Source organism: Megalops cyprinoides, chromosome 25 (genome assembly GCF_013368585.1).
Source record: "Megalops cyprinoides isolate fMegCyp1 chromosome 25, fMegCyp1.pri, whole genome shotgun sequence".
Classification (NCBI taxonomy): domain Eukaryota; kingdom Metazoa; phylum Chordata; class Actinopteri; order Elopiformes; family Megalopidae; genus Megalops; species Megalops cyprinoides.
In genome coordinates, this window is record NC_050607.1 from 887,329 (window position 1) to 904,921 (window position 17,593).

At 48.2% G+C, this 17,593-nt stretch overlaps 1 protein-coding gene across 10 annotated transcripts in view; it reads right to left on the reverse strand.

Annotated features, from left to right (window-relative positions):
• LOC118771795 (liprin-beta-1-like) overlaps positions 1 to 17,593 on the reverse strand; it is a 37,932-nt gene that overhangs the window by 16,612 nt on the left and 3,727 nt on the right. For all 10 annotated transcript variants that reach the window (XM_036519844.1, XM_036519843.1, XM_036519841.1 and 7 more), the window contains exons 2-6: positions 6,464 to 6,547; positions 5,235 to 5,440; positions 1,737 to 1,823; positions 1,513 to 1,626; positions 904 to 1,035 (exon numbers count right to left, since the gene is read on the reverse strand). In XM_036519844.1, the coding sequence (XP_036375737.1) occupies positions 904 to 1,035; positions 1,513 to 1,626; positions 1,737 to 1,823; positions 5,235 to 5,440; positions 6,464 to 6,527 (603 nt within the window). In that variant the 5' untranslated portion in view covers positions 6,528 to 6,547. The remainder of the gene's footprint in view (positions 1 to 903; positions 1,036 to 1,512; positions 1,627 to 1,736; positions 1,824 to 5,234; positions 5,441 to 6,463; positions 6,548 to 17,593) is intronic.

Consider the following 17,593-nt stretch of genomic DNA (forward strand, 5'->3'; position numbering starts at 1 on the left):
ACAACAGCTTAGAACACAGCCAGGGACGGAATATGAGCAGGGCCAGGGGTGTCCATCAGAGAGAGACAGGAAGACAGTGGAGCGGAGGGGAGAGTGGGCGACTTCAGCACAAACCCAGTCTTCACTCGTCCCCTGATGTGCTCCGAGAGAGACCTCCTACTCCTCAGCTAACACTGTCTGCATTGTCCTGACACCACTCTCACTCCTGCACTGCAGTGATTTTGGCAAAGCAGCTTCCGGTACAGTACAGCAGCAGCGTCCCACACAGCAGCAAGCAGCCAAGAGAAGGCGAATCGGCTCAGCACTGTGATCGTTACCGCACACTGTGAAACAGCTGCACAGATCAGCGCCTGACCACCCACAACCCAACAAAACGAAGCCAGCGTTCTGCACGGAAACCTGGGCCTTCTCTGGCAAAATGACTTGTAAGGGACCGGAAGAACTTTAATCCAGCTCTCAGAGAGAATGGCAAGAAAAGCCTGTTGTTCAGCTCCCATTTGGTGCATTCACCGTAATGTGGGCAGTAACAGGCTATTCCAATGGGAGAGAGCTGACAGGCCACAGAGCTACGGCTGTAGGTCACAGCTGTTGCAGACATGCTGCGATATTGAATTAAAAGTCACTACATATGTTCCAAGAAAAAAAGACATTCCCATACTGGTTTATTTCCATGTTCTTTTTAATTCTTCCTATCTTTGCATGTCCTTATTAAAACAATTAGATAAGGGATATACAGAGTTTAGCTACACTAAATCAGCAAAGGCCACACTAAGCTGGTAAGACCAGTCACTGCTGTGGGAAGCTCTTGCTGATGTAGCCATGCAGTGGTGTGTCATTTTCCCAAAGGGCAGTAACAGGAAGCACAGCACACTGTTAGTGGAGACGCTGTGTTAGTGGCTGTACCTCGCCATCCCTGAACCTCTCATCATAGTCCAGCCTGTCCTTCTCCACGGCCGTCAGCTTCAGCTTCAGGTTGGACACCTCCGCCATCAGGTCCAGCTTCTGTGTCTCCAGGGCCGTGCGGCTCAGCAGTTCCTGGCAGGAATACAACCCAAACAGCATGTTGCAGAAACCACATTCACAGAGGAAAACAGCCCACCTAAAACGAGAAGGTGCACTTGTTGTTTTCTGGTCAGACTAACAGTTTGATCATGTTGGAGAAAATAAGAGCCAGGGAAGTTCAGGGCTTCTCTAACATGGTCACAGCACCCCTTAGTCTTCCGGTACCTCTGCTGTACCTATGCTGTGCCTCTGGTCACACCCCGCTTCTCGGCAGCTCACTTATGACACATTATGCATTATTCAGGATCTTACGCTTGTGCCTTCAGGCTCCTTACGGCATTATGGTATGGGTGCCTGCTTTCATGAGAATGTTTAAAATTTGAATCTTAAACTCTGTTCGCCGTTAAGGAAACTAAATTATCCAATGAGAAGATAAACAGCTGTGGAGCTGAATCTGATTAGTACGCAGCTGAAGCCTCAGGCCTGAGAGGCAGACAGTGGGCAGCCTACCTGCTGCAGCATGTCCTCAGTGGCATTCAGCTTCTCCCGGTGTTCCTCAAGGCACAGATCCAGGTCCCTGATCTTTTCCCCCTGCGCCTCCACCTGGTCTGTCAACACGCTCACCTACAGGAAATAAAACAATCAACTGTCTCTATTACACAGCCCTATATCTGCCTTACAGTTCCAACAGTATGCTTAGTGTTATGCTGGAGACGTGATTTGTTAGCACATACCTGCAGCACCAGGGACTCCTTATCGCTCTCCAACCGAGCCAGCCTGTCCTGGTAGACATCAGCACCCAGAGAGATGTGCCCATTCGTCTGAAAGGATCACAACAAAAAGGAGAACTCACTATGACTTTGCCGAAGGGTAAGAGGGTTATACTTAATGATGGCAATTTCAGCCAATTTCAAGTTTCCTGATATTTTGTATTCCATGTATTATATATAGTCTATATATGCGAGCCATTGTATTCTGCAGACCTAGTGCAACTCAAGACTGGAACTCATGGGCAAAAACCTGGAAATCTGACAGAACTGGAGGGGAAGGGTCCTCGTTCCCACAGAGGAAAGACAGTTCTAAATGAAACCGATTATCTCGGCAGTTAGCGGTTTTCCCTATAGGCGTTACATGCGACTGAGATCACTGCAGACTCTATGTGACTGTAAAGCATTTACTCCATAAATGGCTGCGGGAGAGGAAGCAGGCTGAGTAACGCTTTTCATGATCTCCGGCATCAACTGCCAGTATTCCCCTGCCTTTCAGTTCAGCAGACGCACTGACAGTACACTCTGAAGGCACGCTGTCTGTGAGGAGAGGAGTCTGCCCTCAGTGTGCCTGTGTCTGTCAGCGATGCACTTAGACGCACTTATTTTTATCCACAGCAATCATCTCAGTCATTTATTTTCTCAAAGCCCCCCACACCAAACCAGAGAGAAAATCCAAACACCCCTAACCCTCACAATCTGGCAGATATGTGTTGGCCTAACAGATTTTCCCCTCAATCCCCACACTCAAAACAGATTTCATCTAAAACTGGTAAGGTATTTTACTGCAGTCAGAGAAAGGGTATTATAAACAGAGATAAGATATGGTCAGAATATTTATCACATGCAAAGACTGGGTCTACTCCACAGGCTCTTTCTACAGACTGGCCTGGACACATCTACATTTTCATGACTTCAGGTGCTGTGACAAGCTAGCATCCGTAGAGCTTCAGCCTCCATTTAATGTTTAGTCCACTTGTGTTGTGGAGCCAGGCAGGCTTAAAGGATGTGTACGGGAATGAAGCACAAGACCATATCCATATATGGAAATATGTGAACATCCATATATGGAGTGCAACAGACCTAAACACCCACAGGACTCAGATCACCGGCAGGGTACATGAGAACATCAGAGAGTTCAACTGCTCAACAACATGCTTCCACAAGCCTGGCCTGCTGAAATCCTGTACCCTGAACCCAATGTACCAAATAATCTATGAATGTGTTAGAGGGGGGTGCGAGAGTGTCCTCTGCAATACTGCGCAGAGGAATGAATTTAGCTTACTTACTGAAAAGGTCAGTCTCTGCCTCAGGGAGCACTTTCCTTGTGTGCAATTTGAGCAACATTCCTGATGGAAAACACTCACGCTGAGGCGTTTTGCCTCCTTACAGCAGAGTCTTCAAGCCCTGAACATGCACTTCATGCTGCAGACCTTGAGGGGGTGTCACATGTGACAGCCTGGATAGATGCAGTCAGATTTAACAGACGGCCTGTCTGCTGGGGCTCCCAGGAGGCTCAGTGGTTAAGGCATTCTCTTGGAATGTAAGCTGAGCTCAAGGCTGTCATCAGCGCCTGGCTGTTACTCAGATGACATCAGCAGGGTAGCACCTATCCTCCAATCAGCATGCAGAGGTTGTCACTCTGAGATGAGCCTACTCCTGTACACAAATGCCAACTCTAAGATTAGAGACGCATCATTTTTCATAACTGGGGAGAGGTACGCCTAAAGAATGCCTGACAAAAGCATATCAGAGATCATCTTAAAATGATGAGGTCAAGCCACCACCCAGATAAGCTCACTGCATTGTGAAGTGTACTGGACTTGCACACTGGAAAAGCAACTTCCTTCCTTTCAAGGGAAACCAGAGACATGTTTCCTCAACCTCCTCAGCAGCAGGTCAGACACTGACGCAAGTGAGCTGTGAGCAACACCTTGGCCAATCCCACGCAGGCGTGCGGGCTGGGCCAGACCCCGGCGAATCAAACGGAAGCAGTGCCGTTTATCCTTCGCTGTCAGTCTGACGCTGGCCGCCCCAGGGCAGTCACAACACAGCTCATTTCAGTGGACACAGTTCCTGCTTATTTATTTAAATACCAACCTGCACAAACAAGCCAGACAAGGACACTGCTAATTGCCTGAGAGAAGCCTGAGGTGAAGTCTTCTATAAATATCTGACCCGAGCGGTTAGGTCAAAATACGTTTTTCATAATTTGGAGATTTATGGCAAACTTTGCAGGGGTGCAAAGGTCAGGCTCATGTATGGTGTCACTTTAAAGACATTTTTAGGTCAGTCTCTGCACTACTACAGGAAAAAAAAAAATCAACCACTGCTCTGGGGCAACTGTGCTTTAAATGTTTTCAGTCACCTCAGATGAGGTAACACTCAGAGACACATCACAGAGCTCATCAAAGCACAGTGTTTCACAACAGTGACTCTCCCAGGACAAACGGTATGAACTGAGGTTAAGTAAGGCCTTCCTTCCCACATTAAACAGCAAAGTGTTGAGTACAAATCGCACAGTAGCTGCACCGGCCACTCGGGTGGTGGCCTCTGATAGAGGGAGGGCCCAGGGGCCTGGATGCTGTCGCTGTCCGGCTCTCTTCCACCACATTTACTCCTTTCAGCTGAACGCAGTTACATCACCAAGATTGAAATAACCCTGCAGAGACCGCCTACTGAAATAACCCCACAGAGCCTGCCTGCTGAAATAACCCGATAGAGACCACCCACTGAAATAACCCTAGAGAGACTCTCCAGAATGGGACACACCCATTCAGCCCTGCTGAAACACAGACACAGCATCTTATCAATCAACTGTGACAGAAAGACAGACATACCAAATCTACAGTGCAATCTGTACAATGTAACTGCACGATGAAAATAGAAACTCCCATCCTTCAGTTCACTGCATTGCTAAACAGCAGCTCTTCCAAGCAACATTGAGCTCATTTACGAGTAAAACCAAACAGAGTGATCCCACATGGAGGAGAGTTCTCGAACCCCATAAGGCACTTCAACATGACAGATTACCATGAGATGTATCTGAGTAAACACACTACATAAGGCAGTATTATAGAGAGAATGTGGCAGGTGCATGATGGGTAAATGCCACAGTGTGGAGTGTAGCAGGTGCATGATGGGTAAATTCAGCAGTGTGGAGGGTAGCAGGTGCATGATGGGTAAGTGCCGCAGTGTGGAGTGTAGCAGGTGCATGGTGGGTAAATGTCACAGTGTGGAGTGTAGCAGGTGCATGGTGGGTAAATGCCACAGTGTGGAGTGTAGCAGGTGCATGATGGGTAAATTCAGCAGTGTGGAGTGTAGCAGGTGCATGATGGGTAAATTCAGCAGTGTGGAGTGTAGCAGGTGCATGATGGGTAAATGCCGCAGTGTGGAGTGTAGCAGGTGCATGATGGGTAAGTGCCGCAGTGTGGGGTATAACTGGTGCATGATGGGAACATTCACCAGATGGCCCTGCAGCCACTCCACCAGGCTGTCTGCAGTGGAGTCCGGGATCTGGCAGCGCAGGCTGTCCCTCTCCTCCGGGTCCATCAGCTCTAGCGCCCCCCGCAGGTCCTCCACCAGGTGCAGCGCCCGCAGGCTGCCCATGAAGGGTGACGTCGGGGACTGGCAGTCAAACAGGCCATTGGAGTACTCCAGCGCCTTGGAGCCTATAGGGAAATGAGGTCACCCACACTGGTCAAAGGCATGTTTGAGCCAAAATGGCGGCTTGCTGCAGTCAAAACATCATCAACAAAATGACCAAGAGCAGCCACAGAGGGGAGAAGAGAAGTGAGACAGCTCTAATCTGCGGTTTCACATCCAACATAATTCACTCTGACCACTGCTCACATCAGATACTATAACCACCCCGTCTGTTTAATCAGGCCAGACCGCAGCGCACTAAAAATAACGCATTTCAGAGTAAAAGGAGAGGAAAGTAGACATGAATGTCTTCAGATTCGTGCAAAATTATCACATTATTAAAATGATTAGCGGAGATGATACTGTTGCTGCCCTGAGGCAGAGCTGAGCCAATCAAAAGAAGCTAAAGGTCACAGACGTCCGGGTAACGGAGGGCCAGAGGAGGCCATGTGACCCAGCAGCCAGCTTCCACAGGAAACTGCAGCTCTATAATTAACACACTGCCCGTTCTGCCCGCACATACTCAGCCCCAAACCGCAAACACCCCACTTCACCTGGAGGCGCTGGGCAGAATTTCACGGCCCTGCACAGACTTGGGCTGAGGCTGAATAATAACACCATTTAAGCCACTGCTGGAGCAACAGAAAGCTCAAATCCAGATTAACAAGGTTAAGGTCACCGCAGATAATATCTCAACTCTAACCCTCTTAATGTCTCATATTTTTCAAAACCAACTGCCAGTAACCAATTTAAGCTTTACTTTTCCTGGATGTAATTTTGAGATCAAAATTACAAAAAGCAAAGCAAAAATCACATAATTTGCTATACTAAGGTTGTGAACATCAAATCGATGTTGGTGGCATGGTGTTTCAACCCAGAACTCCAGGGCTATAAGCACTAATGCTGCTCGGCTAGCGTAGACATACACAGAACTCAAAGCAGTCAACAAAACACTCTAAGCTAAACAAGGTCAAAGCACAGGTCATGTTTGCGTCAGATCTTCAGGGCCCTCCAGGTGTCTGGTTTCCGCCCAGATAAAGCCGTTTTACCTGCGATGATCCCGTCCATCTGCTCCAAAGCGGCCGCCAACATGTCACTGGCGTCAGACATCATGTCTCAAGCTGCTGCTGCACCTTGGGAAAACACACAGAATAACATCGATCACATGCAGGAAAATCTCTTCCCGAGAATCGGCAGACTTCAGTTTTTCTGTAATTATTAGACAATGCTGGTAAGCACTGTGGAGTTCATTTCCAGCAGTTATCTCAGGTCATCAATCCACGCATGCAAACAGACGAGGCAGACAGCACAGTGCTGTGGGGTCATGCCGGGGTCACGGCAGAGTCACTGGGATCCCAGCCGCTGGACTCCAGGCCAGGTGGGATGCAGCTGTTGAGCCTTTCAGCAAGATGCTTCACTGCACGGCCACAGTGAGAGTCCAAGTGCTTTACCTGCACGGCCACAGTGAGAGTCCAAGTGCTTTACCTGCACGGCCACAGTAAGAGTCCAAGTGCTTTATCTGCACGGCCGCAGTGAGGGTCCAAGTGCTTTACCTGCACGGCCACAGTGAGAGTCCAAGTGCTTTACCTGCACTGCCACAGTGAGAGTCCAGCTGAAACAACTGGTTGTAGAGTGTAGAGTATAAGGTGCAAAACTGTTAATGCCGTAAGCAGTCCCTGATGGAAGAACCAGCCAATAAAATGCCACATCATTCTTTGAAAGCCTCTGTGGTGACACACATTAAAGCCATTTCCTGTAATTTCCTTTCAAATACCCGGGAGATGATATCTATTTAGTGTTTCCCTTTAAGGGGAAAAGCAGTCTGCTTCCTGTGGGTTTACAGCCACTCTGACCCTGCCAGCTGCCTGCGGAACACACAGGGCACCAATAGGAAGTCACCGTGTGCCAGCGGGCGGAGCTTAGAAGACAGCATTCAATCCCACACCAGTGCAAACCGTCAGGAGCTCTCAGAGGCATGAAGGGCCAAGAGGACACAATATGCAAAATATATACAGTCAATTCTTCATAACTGCATATTCCAGCTACTGTTGTGCCTTTAGCTACAGAAAGCACAATAACCCATGTGTGTCGTAGGATTGCAGAGTTAACGTCAAGGTTCGAATTCTCACACTGAGCATGAAAGCAAGCTGGTGTTTGGTTCTGATGTGGTCAGTGTTTTCCCACATATCGCAGCTGTGTGAGAGTAAACACAGCAGCCTGGTCCTGCGGGCCTCTCTAATCCTCACAAAGCATCTTTCACGCTCACCTGACCAGCTCTGCGTATTTTCACATAATCAGATTGATTTACTCATATCAGAGGGCTCCTACTCAAGCAGTTTGCAACTGTAATTTCTATTAAGATATAATGCAACAGTAGGACAATGATGCTCCTGAAAGATATGGTTAGCTAGAGGCTGCTTTTCTGGATACACAGAAGTGGACGCTTGTTTAAACACCTCAGAATAACATGGTGTGACTGTAGCCTATCACCAGCCAGCTTTTGGTACAGCAGGAGGAGAGCAGGAGGAAAGCAGGGGGAGAGCAGGAGGAAAGCAGGGGGAGAGCAGGAGGAGGAGAGCAGAGGGAGGAGAGCAGGAGGAGGAGAGCAGGAGGGGGAGAGCAGGAGGAAAGCAGGGGGAGAGCAGGAGGAGGAGAGCAGAGGGAGGAGAGCAGAGGGAGAGCAGGAGGAGGAGAGCAGAGGGAGGAGAGCAGAGGGAGAGCAGGAGGAGGAGAGCAGGAGGAGGAGAGCAGGAGGAGGAGAGCAGGAGGAGGAGAGCAGAGGGAGGAGAGCAGGAGGAGGAGAGCAGGAGGAGGAGAGCAGGGGGAGAGCAGGAGGAGGAGAGCAGAGGGAGGAGAGCAGAGGGAGGAGAGCAGAGGGAGAGCAGGAGGAGGAGAGCAGAGGGAGAGCAGGAGGAGGAGAGCAGGAGGAGGAGAGCAGGAGGAGAGCAGCAGCTCTGTGGTGAACACAGGAATGCCTGACAAGTCCCTGCAGTGTGGCATTCCACACATACCTGGGCTTTCCCAGCTGCAAACCCCCCCCCCCCCCCCCACCCCCCCGGTGCTCCGCGGGATAAAGCAGAGAAGGGCTCTGTGCCGTGGCTCAGCTGCAGAGGGGGGGTCAGGCTGAGGCGCAGGAGCGGGCAGAGAGGGCGGGGTTACAAAGATTCACTGTTTAGTAAGAAAACTAAAACTAACCAGAGGTAAAACTAAAATGCAGGTTTTCACAGTGTGACCATACAAACTGTCACATCACACCACAACAGGTACCCAGTCAGTGTGTGGCATTTCATCACCCGCTGTCACTCACTGACCTCATCAGCAGGTTTTCAGGGTTTGGGGAGCCAGTACTGTCAAACTGCAACCTTTAACACCTTTTGGTTGTTTTAAGGTGGTATAATATAATATAAGCTCTACAGATAGGGTGCAGATAGGGTGCAGTGATGTGATAAAGTGTTCTGCACTCTCTGCCTCTCTGATATATATGCACACTTTTGTTCTTTGTGCTAGAAGTCGATCTAGATAAGGGCACCTGCTAAATTAATGTAATGTAATGTAATGTAATGTGATGTAATGTATATCCGTTAGAATGTCTCTGCATCTCTGTCACCGGATCTATGTGCAACATTACAACAAACTCAAAAGTTTTAAATCTGAAAAATCCAAAAGTCAGGAAAAACAGAAATTTGAAAAAATACTTTTCCCATAAGCACACAGCGTCTCATATTAAGTGCTGCCTCATATCGGGTGATGTCAGAGCCGAGCACCACATCACAGTAAATGAACATACCAGGCAAAGGAAAACATTACTATTTGTAAATGAATGTATTCCACGGTGGTTCATGACTAGTTATGAGCCAAACACTATAAACTCTGAAACAAACAGTTCCCCACTGTGGGGATAAGAAATCACAGAACAACACACTTCAGTAGGGAAACAGAGAGACTCCTGTTCAGACCATACAAATGCAAATGGGGTGTCCGTAATTTCTCTCCTCACTGCTAACAGCCAGTCCCTTAAGACTGCATCTTCCTAAATCACAGGCTAAGGAAAGGCTAAGATGCCAGTGAAGGTAAGATCAGGACATTCACTTTAAATGCAAACATGTAAGGGCAGTAAACGCATCCTTTAAGCCCCTGGCTTTGCCGGTGTCCATGCTCATTTCCTGTGGCCCCCTCAGTCATGTGACGTGAGAGAGGGGCCATTTTGGTGATAATGCGGCCTTTCTTTCAGAGAACTCATCGCCATGTGGAGATATGCCTGGAATTCAAAACATTTCGCAAAATCTGAGCAGCAGCAAGTCACAACCCTCCACAACGGCACTGCAGGGAACAGTAAAACGCCAACACGCTCAGTGCGCATTCAAGGAAGCCTGACACCGCTAGTACAATACATTCAAGAATGACACACCATTCATAACCGACATCAATACAACAGATTCAGCACCAACACACCGTTCATAATCCCGATAATACACAGATTAGTCTATGATTCTATGATGATGATTGCCAATGATATCCAAACGAAGGATGTGAGAGAGTTCTCATTGTTCAGAATTGCTGGAAACATGACACTAAGGTTTAATTATTTAATTGTATTTTATTATTTAAGATGCATATAATATGATGTCAGCAAAGTTGCACTGTGGCATTAGGCATATATAAAGGTGGTTCTAACTGGTGAGGCAAAGTTGTAGCAATGACTACTACGAAAGGCCTTAGCCTTTATTTGCAAAAATGCACCCGGATGAGCCTTAAATTTGTTCCCTTGAACTTGCGAATGCAGCTCTGCCCGTCTGCTGTCTGCTCATCACTGAGAGACAGAGAGACTGCGGACGCAGAGTGAATTTCTCTGTGGAACAGACTGTATTATCTGTGTGTGTGGCACTGCTCGCCTCTGCTTGCCTTTCCGCTGTCCCTGGGGACAGAGCAGTAAAAACAGTTTAAAAGAATAATTAAGCCGTTTAACTCGTGTACTGGCTGAGTGACTGCACTGCCAGTGCTAACACTGGGGGCTCTTTGTTTTAGGAGGATCCACTGCGAGCAGGCATTTGGTAAAGCGCCCAAAAAGCCTGCAGTCACACTGCCCTCCCTCTCCCAAACCAGAGGACATCCTGCTGCAGAGCCAACCGAAATATTCGGCTCCAAGCAGAACCGGGACTCGAGGCCAGCCACTAAACATGGCTACTTCTGACACTGTACACAGGCTCTGTCCCAAAACCATAACCTGGACCACTTTCCCCCATAATTGCTGGGTTGGAATTAGAGTTGGATAAAGAGGTCCTGGATCAGATGTGCTCTGCCATTTAAAACTGATTGGATTAGGATGAGGGTTGGGCAGACTAATCCTGGATCAGTTGCTGGGGGCAGAAAGTACAGTAACAGGAGTTAGAAATACTGGACTCAAGTCAAGAGAGTTTGACCCTTCAAGTTTTGACTGACCAGCAAAGGGCTTCCCCTACTCTGAGTACTTACAACACCAGCTGTGCGAGCTGTTGATTTAACAACGTGACTGTTTACTGGACTCGTGTCCTAACAAACAGAGGTCATGTTCACATACAGAAATCCACAGTTCAATCCAGACAGCACACACAGTGCATCTATGGGAGGGTGAGGAAAATGACTGAAATTCCCACACAGCTCAAGCTGCAGCTACAGGACTCCTTCCAGCCAAACAGGAGAGGGGAGAAGCATCAATGCTACTGCCCTGGGATCTTGGTGTCTGGGTAGAAAACATCCGATTTTATCACTATGGAGAAATTCATGTGCATGTGTTACTTTAAAGGTCCTCACCTACAGCTGGTTAATGTCACCTGATCTCATTCATATAATACCACCATTTAATACCACTCATTTAATTTAAATACCACCGGAAATCACAGCTGGCCGGTTCACTGTAGTCCCAACCTGTGGTAATCAAGCAGTGGTGGTGCAGTCCTCGCCATGAACGTCCCTCACTGCACAGACATGTTCAATTCCACAGCCCATTTACCTGACCCTAAATAAAAGCAACCCAAACAGGTGAAACTAGCTGAGAACGCCCAACATGCAAAGCATTGTGGGAAAGACCAAAGCCCTGGAACCTTTTGAAAAGTTATGGAAGAAGCAAGCAGCATACCTCTGCTGCAACTGAATGTGCCAGAAAAAGCTGCTCTCACCAGCTAATACTGTCTTCATGACTGACCTTTGCGTGGATCATTAAGGGAATACAGAAGGACAGTCATATTCCAAACAATAATCAGACAAACCTTTAGCCAATAAAACTGGACACGGTTCCACTGAGCCTCACCGAGACCCAGGCTGGATCCATTTCAGCTCTGACAGTAGCAAATGTGAGGGAGGATGGAGCTGTACTGCAGCCCCTTGCTTGGGGAATATGACTCTCTGTCTGAGGTTTATGTCAGCAGCTGGAGCACAGCCTGGGAAAACCCAGCACTGGGCCGGTTACCCTGCCAGCAGCAGAGGGCCTTTTTAAACAAACCTCACACACGTATCCAGCGGTTTGTTGTGCTTCGCTAAGGCCTCGTATAGACATGGCCGCCAGGATCCCAGCGCTCTCCTGCATAAGCGGAGGTCTGGCTGCACTCGCTGGCCTCTCTACATTCCATTGTGCTGAGGAGCCAAACAGAGACGAGGGCAACAGATTCCCCCCGAAAACGCTCTGCTGACACACTCCATTAAAGGCTGGAAGCTGCCGTTTTGGGTGTCACAAAGAGACACACCCCAAACTGTGATGTGTTGCGGAAAGTATTAAAGTATAAATGACATCCCTTAGAAGAAAAGCCTCACGCTGCCTTTACTAAAGCTATATTTACAACTTTATGATTAAAATTAGAAATGATTACACAAAGAGGCATTCAACACATGAAATATAAACAGCTGAGTAACTTTTAGTAATATCATTACAAGAAGGGCTGGGAGGAAGGCAATAGGTCATTAACACGTTGAGATAACAGTTCCATTATTTCTCAACAATATATCATACATCAACAAGTTTAGATTAACCAAACAATTTTATCAACTTCATTCTATACGGATTCCTAAATCATCACATAGAGGCTAGGTGAAGTGTTCATAGCACTTGCTGTGTTCATGTCTGAATCCATCCTTACTGTGAATCTTACTGCTCCCCTAAAGCCCTGGGAACTCAGATACTGATACGATATTATCTTATTTACAAGTCCAATTCAAGCTGATGTGCAAGTTTATCTGAGGCATCCGAGGCTTCACTGCCTTCCCCAACACACTCAGAGAAAGGCAATAATAATAATAATAATGGTGGTATTGCAATTTTACTAAAGAGCAAGACCCCTTGTTGCCCTTGGTTTTTGCTTCAGTGCATGGCAGCAGGGCACACCGCATGTACTCTGACTGCTGCATGAAGGGCGCGGAGGAAATGACTCACGCTGGCTTTGGAATTCCAGGCCTGCAGGCTGAAGGAGGAAAAACCCCACAGACACGTTCTGGTCACCCGCCCCGGGGCCTGGAACCCGGGACAGAGGGGGGTGCTTCCCCTGCACGCCACACACCGAGAACGCAGGGAAAGGCAGCAGCACGGCCTGAGCACGGGTTCAGGCCCCGGTTTCCCGGGAAACAAAAGCACTGAACACTAAGAGCTGTCCTTAACAGGCTCCTTTAAGAGAGGGAGAGCCAGAGCTCATCTCGATGGTACAGGCAGTTATGCAGCCTGCTAACTGGCACACAGACCTCTGCCCCTCCCTCGGCCTGCTCTGTCAGGAGGCATTTCCTGGCACAGGCTTGAGAAATGTCTGCCTTCAGGTTACCCGTTTTAGAAGGGAAAAAAAGAAACTGACAGCAGTGTTTTTCTGCGACTTTGTCCACATTCTAACAGTGCGAGGGAAGTGCAGGGAACATAACTCTGAGAGACGGGAGCCCTGTGCCGGGGACATTAACCCTTTCCACTCTCCTCTACCAAATCTGCGGATGCCTTTCATCCCCAGAAACAGAAAGCAAGACTGAAAACCCCTCTGATAAACCACCATTTTAGAGCAGAGACCCACATGAGAACAAGTGGGAAATCATTAACATGAATGTCAGCTTGCAAAACACTTACAAAGCCCATTTCATTAACCCTTTCATGCACAGTATTACCATTTCTGTGTCTGTGTGTCTACATATTAAACACACACACTGACGTATGTATACACTCACTTTCCGAATTTTTCACCATGATTGCTACAGTGCTTTAATACTTTACTATATCAAACACATCCCCATTGGCTCTTCATAGACTGTTCATGCAAATGCTGTTTGTTCCCATCAAAGCTTGCAGAGACAGTTGTGATCAATGCAAACAGCTCAAAAAAGCATGGATAATCAGGTTACCGGTGCGCATAAGGTAAAGACTGCCTGATGATCTGTGTTAAGTGTTTACAGATGTGTGCAGCAGAGAGCCAGAGGAGTGTGGAGCTCAGGCTCAGGGTTCCTGCATCAAATTACTGCTGGCTGTAATGATGATTTTATATTTACTGCACATTCATGGCACAGTATCCAGGGACGTGGGGCCGTGAGGCTCCATCTCCAATCACTTGCCTGTGGAGACTGACGGTCAAAAAAGGAAAATTCCACAAATACCTCACAGAGAAGCTCAACACAACAAGCATGTGACAGCTGCCGTTTTCAACCGTTTCATTTCAACTGCTCTTTTGTTCGGAGCGCAGACTAGTGCAGGAATCCCATTAAAGAGTCAAATCACATTTGAAATGTCCCACATCCTCAAAGGCATCCCCACAGAGCTCTCTCAGTGGCCTCGGGGCTCCAGGCTGGCTGTGCCTCTCCAGGGCAGGACGCTGGAGCAGAAGCCAGTTTCAGAAGCCCCTGCGAGATCATGCTTTTGTTTCTGCCCTGGTCAAACCCCACGCTGACATGAGTTCCCACCTGCAGCAGCTGCGTAACACGCATTCCACTCACACCTGTAAGCAGCCGTTTCTGCAGAGAACCATCTGAAAAGCAGAGTCATCACAGCCAGTCCACACAATCTGCTGCCAACAGAGAGAGAAGCGCATGAACCCCCAAACCCCAATCCCCCCAAAAATTCCAAACCTCCCAAAAACTCCAAACCCCCAAAGCTTCCAAACATGCCACAGCTCCACGGGACACTGTGTTTCCAGGTACTCACACCTGGCTCACCCCCAGCCTCACACAGGCAGTTCCAACAGCGATGGGACTCAGAGCGATTTTCCTCATGTTTGCATTCATTTATCCTGGCAAACATAAAAATACTGCATGTGAAACTTTGCTTACATAACACTCTTGCACACTACTGGAGCAAGACCAAACACTTCAGACAAAATAAGACGAGGACTGAGACCATGGGAATGCAGTTAGGCAATGGACCCTTCAGTTTAGAGTTGCGCAATCAGACACTAGGAAATATTTAGAGCTATGCCATTAAATCATCTTTTCTACATACACAAGTTTCTGCAACTGTTTATTTAAAAGAACAGCAAATGGCCGCTTGTAGTCGCTCCTAGTAAACAGCTCTTTTAAAAAACCATTCAGAAATGTGGAAAGCAATTTAAACCTGTGTCACTGTCTCCCTGTTGGTATTGACTTCCTGTCCCTCTGTGGGTGGAAGTGTTAAAACAACAGCACTCAAGAGACATTTACTCCAGTGTGTTTGTGTAGTCCTGCCCTTATAAAAGCGTGTGGCTATGAAAGCCAAACAGCATCTTGTGGTTGTGTCAGACCATGAAGCAAACTGCATCTTTGTGTTGTCTGATCAACACTTGTTTGATAATAAAAATTCCTGCATCGGCAGTCACTGCAAGGACCTCTGAACTCTTACTCACTCTTCGCACAGCGGAGTTGAAGTTTGGTGTGAGGTGGAAAGTGTCCTCGCTCTTGCTGTAACACACACACAGACACACACACACACACACACACTCAGCAGGCGTGACCACAGTGTTTGCTGTGGTGGGTGCAGCCACACAGAATGCATGTTAAACACACCCTGAGCATGCAGCTGTGCTAGCAGGATGGCAGAGTTCAGAGACCCACCCTGCCGTGCACTCACCCCAGCTCAGAGCCTCCTCAGCCCAGCTCCCTGGTACAGGCCCTGACTCTGTCCCGCCTACACTGCTCTAACTCCCTCCTTGCAGCCTCTGCAGCTTATACAGAATGCTGCTGCCTGACTGGTCCACAACGTTCCCAAATCCTCTTGTATCTCCTCTTCAAAACGCTGGTTTCAGCCTACAGAGGCTCTCTCTTCTCCCCATTGCCCAGCCCTCCACGCTGGCCAGACCACTGCGCTCAGCTTCTTCAGGACTTTTGGCTGTTCCTCTCGTGACCTCGCATCCCGACCACACCCACTGTCTGTCTTGGCCCCTACATGGAGGAGCAAGCTTCCTGTTTCAGTCAGAACAACTGAACCACTGGCCATCTTTTGTCAGACTGAAGACCCACCTCTTCAGGCTAGATCTCAACCCCCCTGTCCTAAGCGTGATCGTCTGTCTCTCCTACCTGCAATTACATATGGGAAAGTATATTTCGGAGCTTTATGTAACTGGGCGTGGGGTGGATTATGCTGCTTGTGTGCTGCTGAACGTGACCCATACGAGGGGCTGTTCCACTGTCAGAACCAAAGCTGCGGATCAGACACTACAACCATCCTCTGCCAGGCAGCCAGAACCCTGTAACAAAGCTGCTACCAGCCACTATGAACCCGGAATCCTGGGGAGAAAGGCCATGCCTTCTAAGCACAGCCAATCAGCAGAGAGCGAGAGGTGAACTTTGTCTCCTAAGCAGTTTAAGAATTGTTTAAGAATTTCTAACTGTGATTCGACACAAACGTTCACTACTGCTTTCTACAGATTCTTACGCAGTGGAGAGTTCAGCCAGAATGGGGAAAAGCACTAATCTTAGCTATGAGTCACCACCTGTGTAAAAGCAATCTCACACTGGCTTTCTACAGAACAGCCATTTTACAATTCTAACATGCTACAGTAAGCCAATGTCAACACACAAAGATAAGCACTCCATACTGCTAACAACCTAAGAGCAGACATTTCTTCCAGCACCAGTAATGGCATATTTTTGGAGAAATTTGATACAGAAATGTCTTGATTGGCTGGGTGTGGTGGGGGGCCGGACAGCCGCTGTTAAGAGAAATACACTGAGAAGGTGACTGGGCCTTGGCCTGTCTCACGTCTCCTCTCTCTCTCCATGGCTCTCGCTCCGACAGCCTCAGGCTATGGCTGTGATTGGACAGCTAATGACGTGCGTTTGGTGACCTGTCCGTCAGCCATGACGTCAGCAGCGGAGCGGGGTCCGTGCGAAGACCCTGCCAGGTCACAGAGCTGTGGAGCTGTGTGAGTGTGTTCAGGTCTGAGCTGGGAGCCAGCGCGGGACAGAACACATCCCTGATCTGAGCTTAGAGCCAGCGCGGGACAGAACACATCCCAGATCTGAGCTTAGAGCCAGCACAGGACAGAACACATCCCAGATCTGTGCTTTGAGCCAGCACAGGACAGAACACATCCCAGGCATGTGAGTGCCCGGCTGCTAGCCGCCGGTCTGCAATAACCCTGCGCTATTTCAGACCAGGAGACAGGGAAAACCTCTAAATTTACACTCCTCTCAGCGGCCTGAATGCGAAGGGGCTCCCTGTCTCAGTCAGACGACCTCTTTCTCTAGAAGCTTCCCTGGCTTACTGAAGCATGCTGCTCTGAGCAGAACTGTCTCCTCCAGCAGCACCACTGAATCAGAAAGCCTTGATTAGAGACTTTATCACTTTATTTGTGAGCTATGTGTGGAATGTCTCAGCTGTATTGATGTACACAGCAGCACTGAGAGGGGAGAAGGCCTGTAGCAGCAGAGCAAGGCAACTCTCAGCAGCCACATCCTGTTTACCCGGGAGAACAGCATGGAAAGCTGTGATCATATAGCATAACGGCACAGTTCTGTCAAATCAACCAGCTTCCATGGGTTTCTCCATTACAAACAAACCCGACATACTGGCTTAGTGTCAAATTAAACAATTATTCAGTACAACCAAACAGAAATTATGCCAAATTTAACAAGTCCTTTCAGCTATTTTTATCCTTTAACGTAAGGCTTGTCGTCAGTGCCCAAAATGACAGCTTTGGTAATTACAGTATATTCGCCAAAGGAAGTTTAACTTAAACAGAGACTACTAAAGACGTGGCACTGTAAAAAATCTC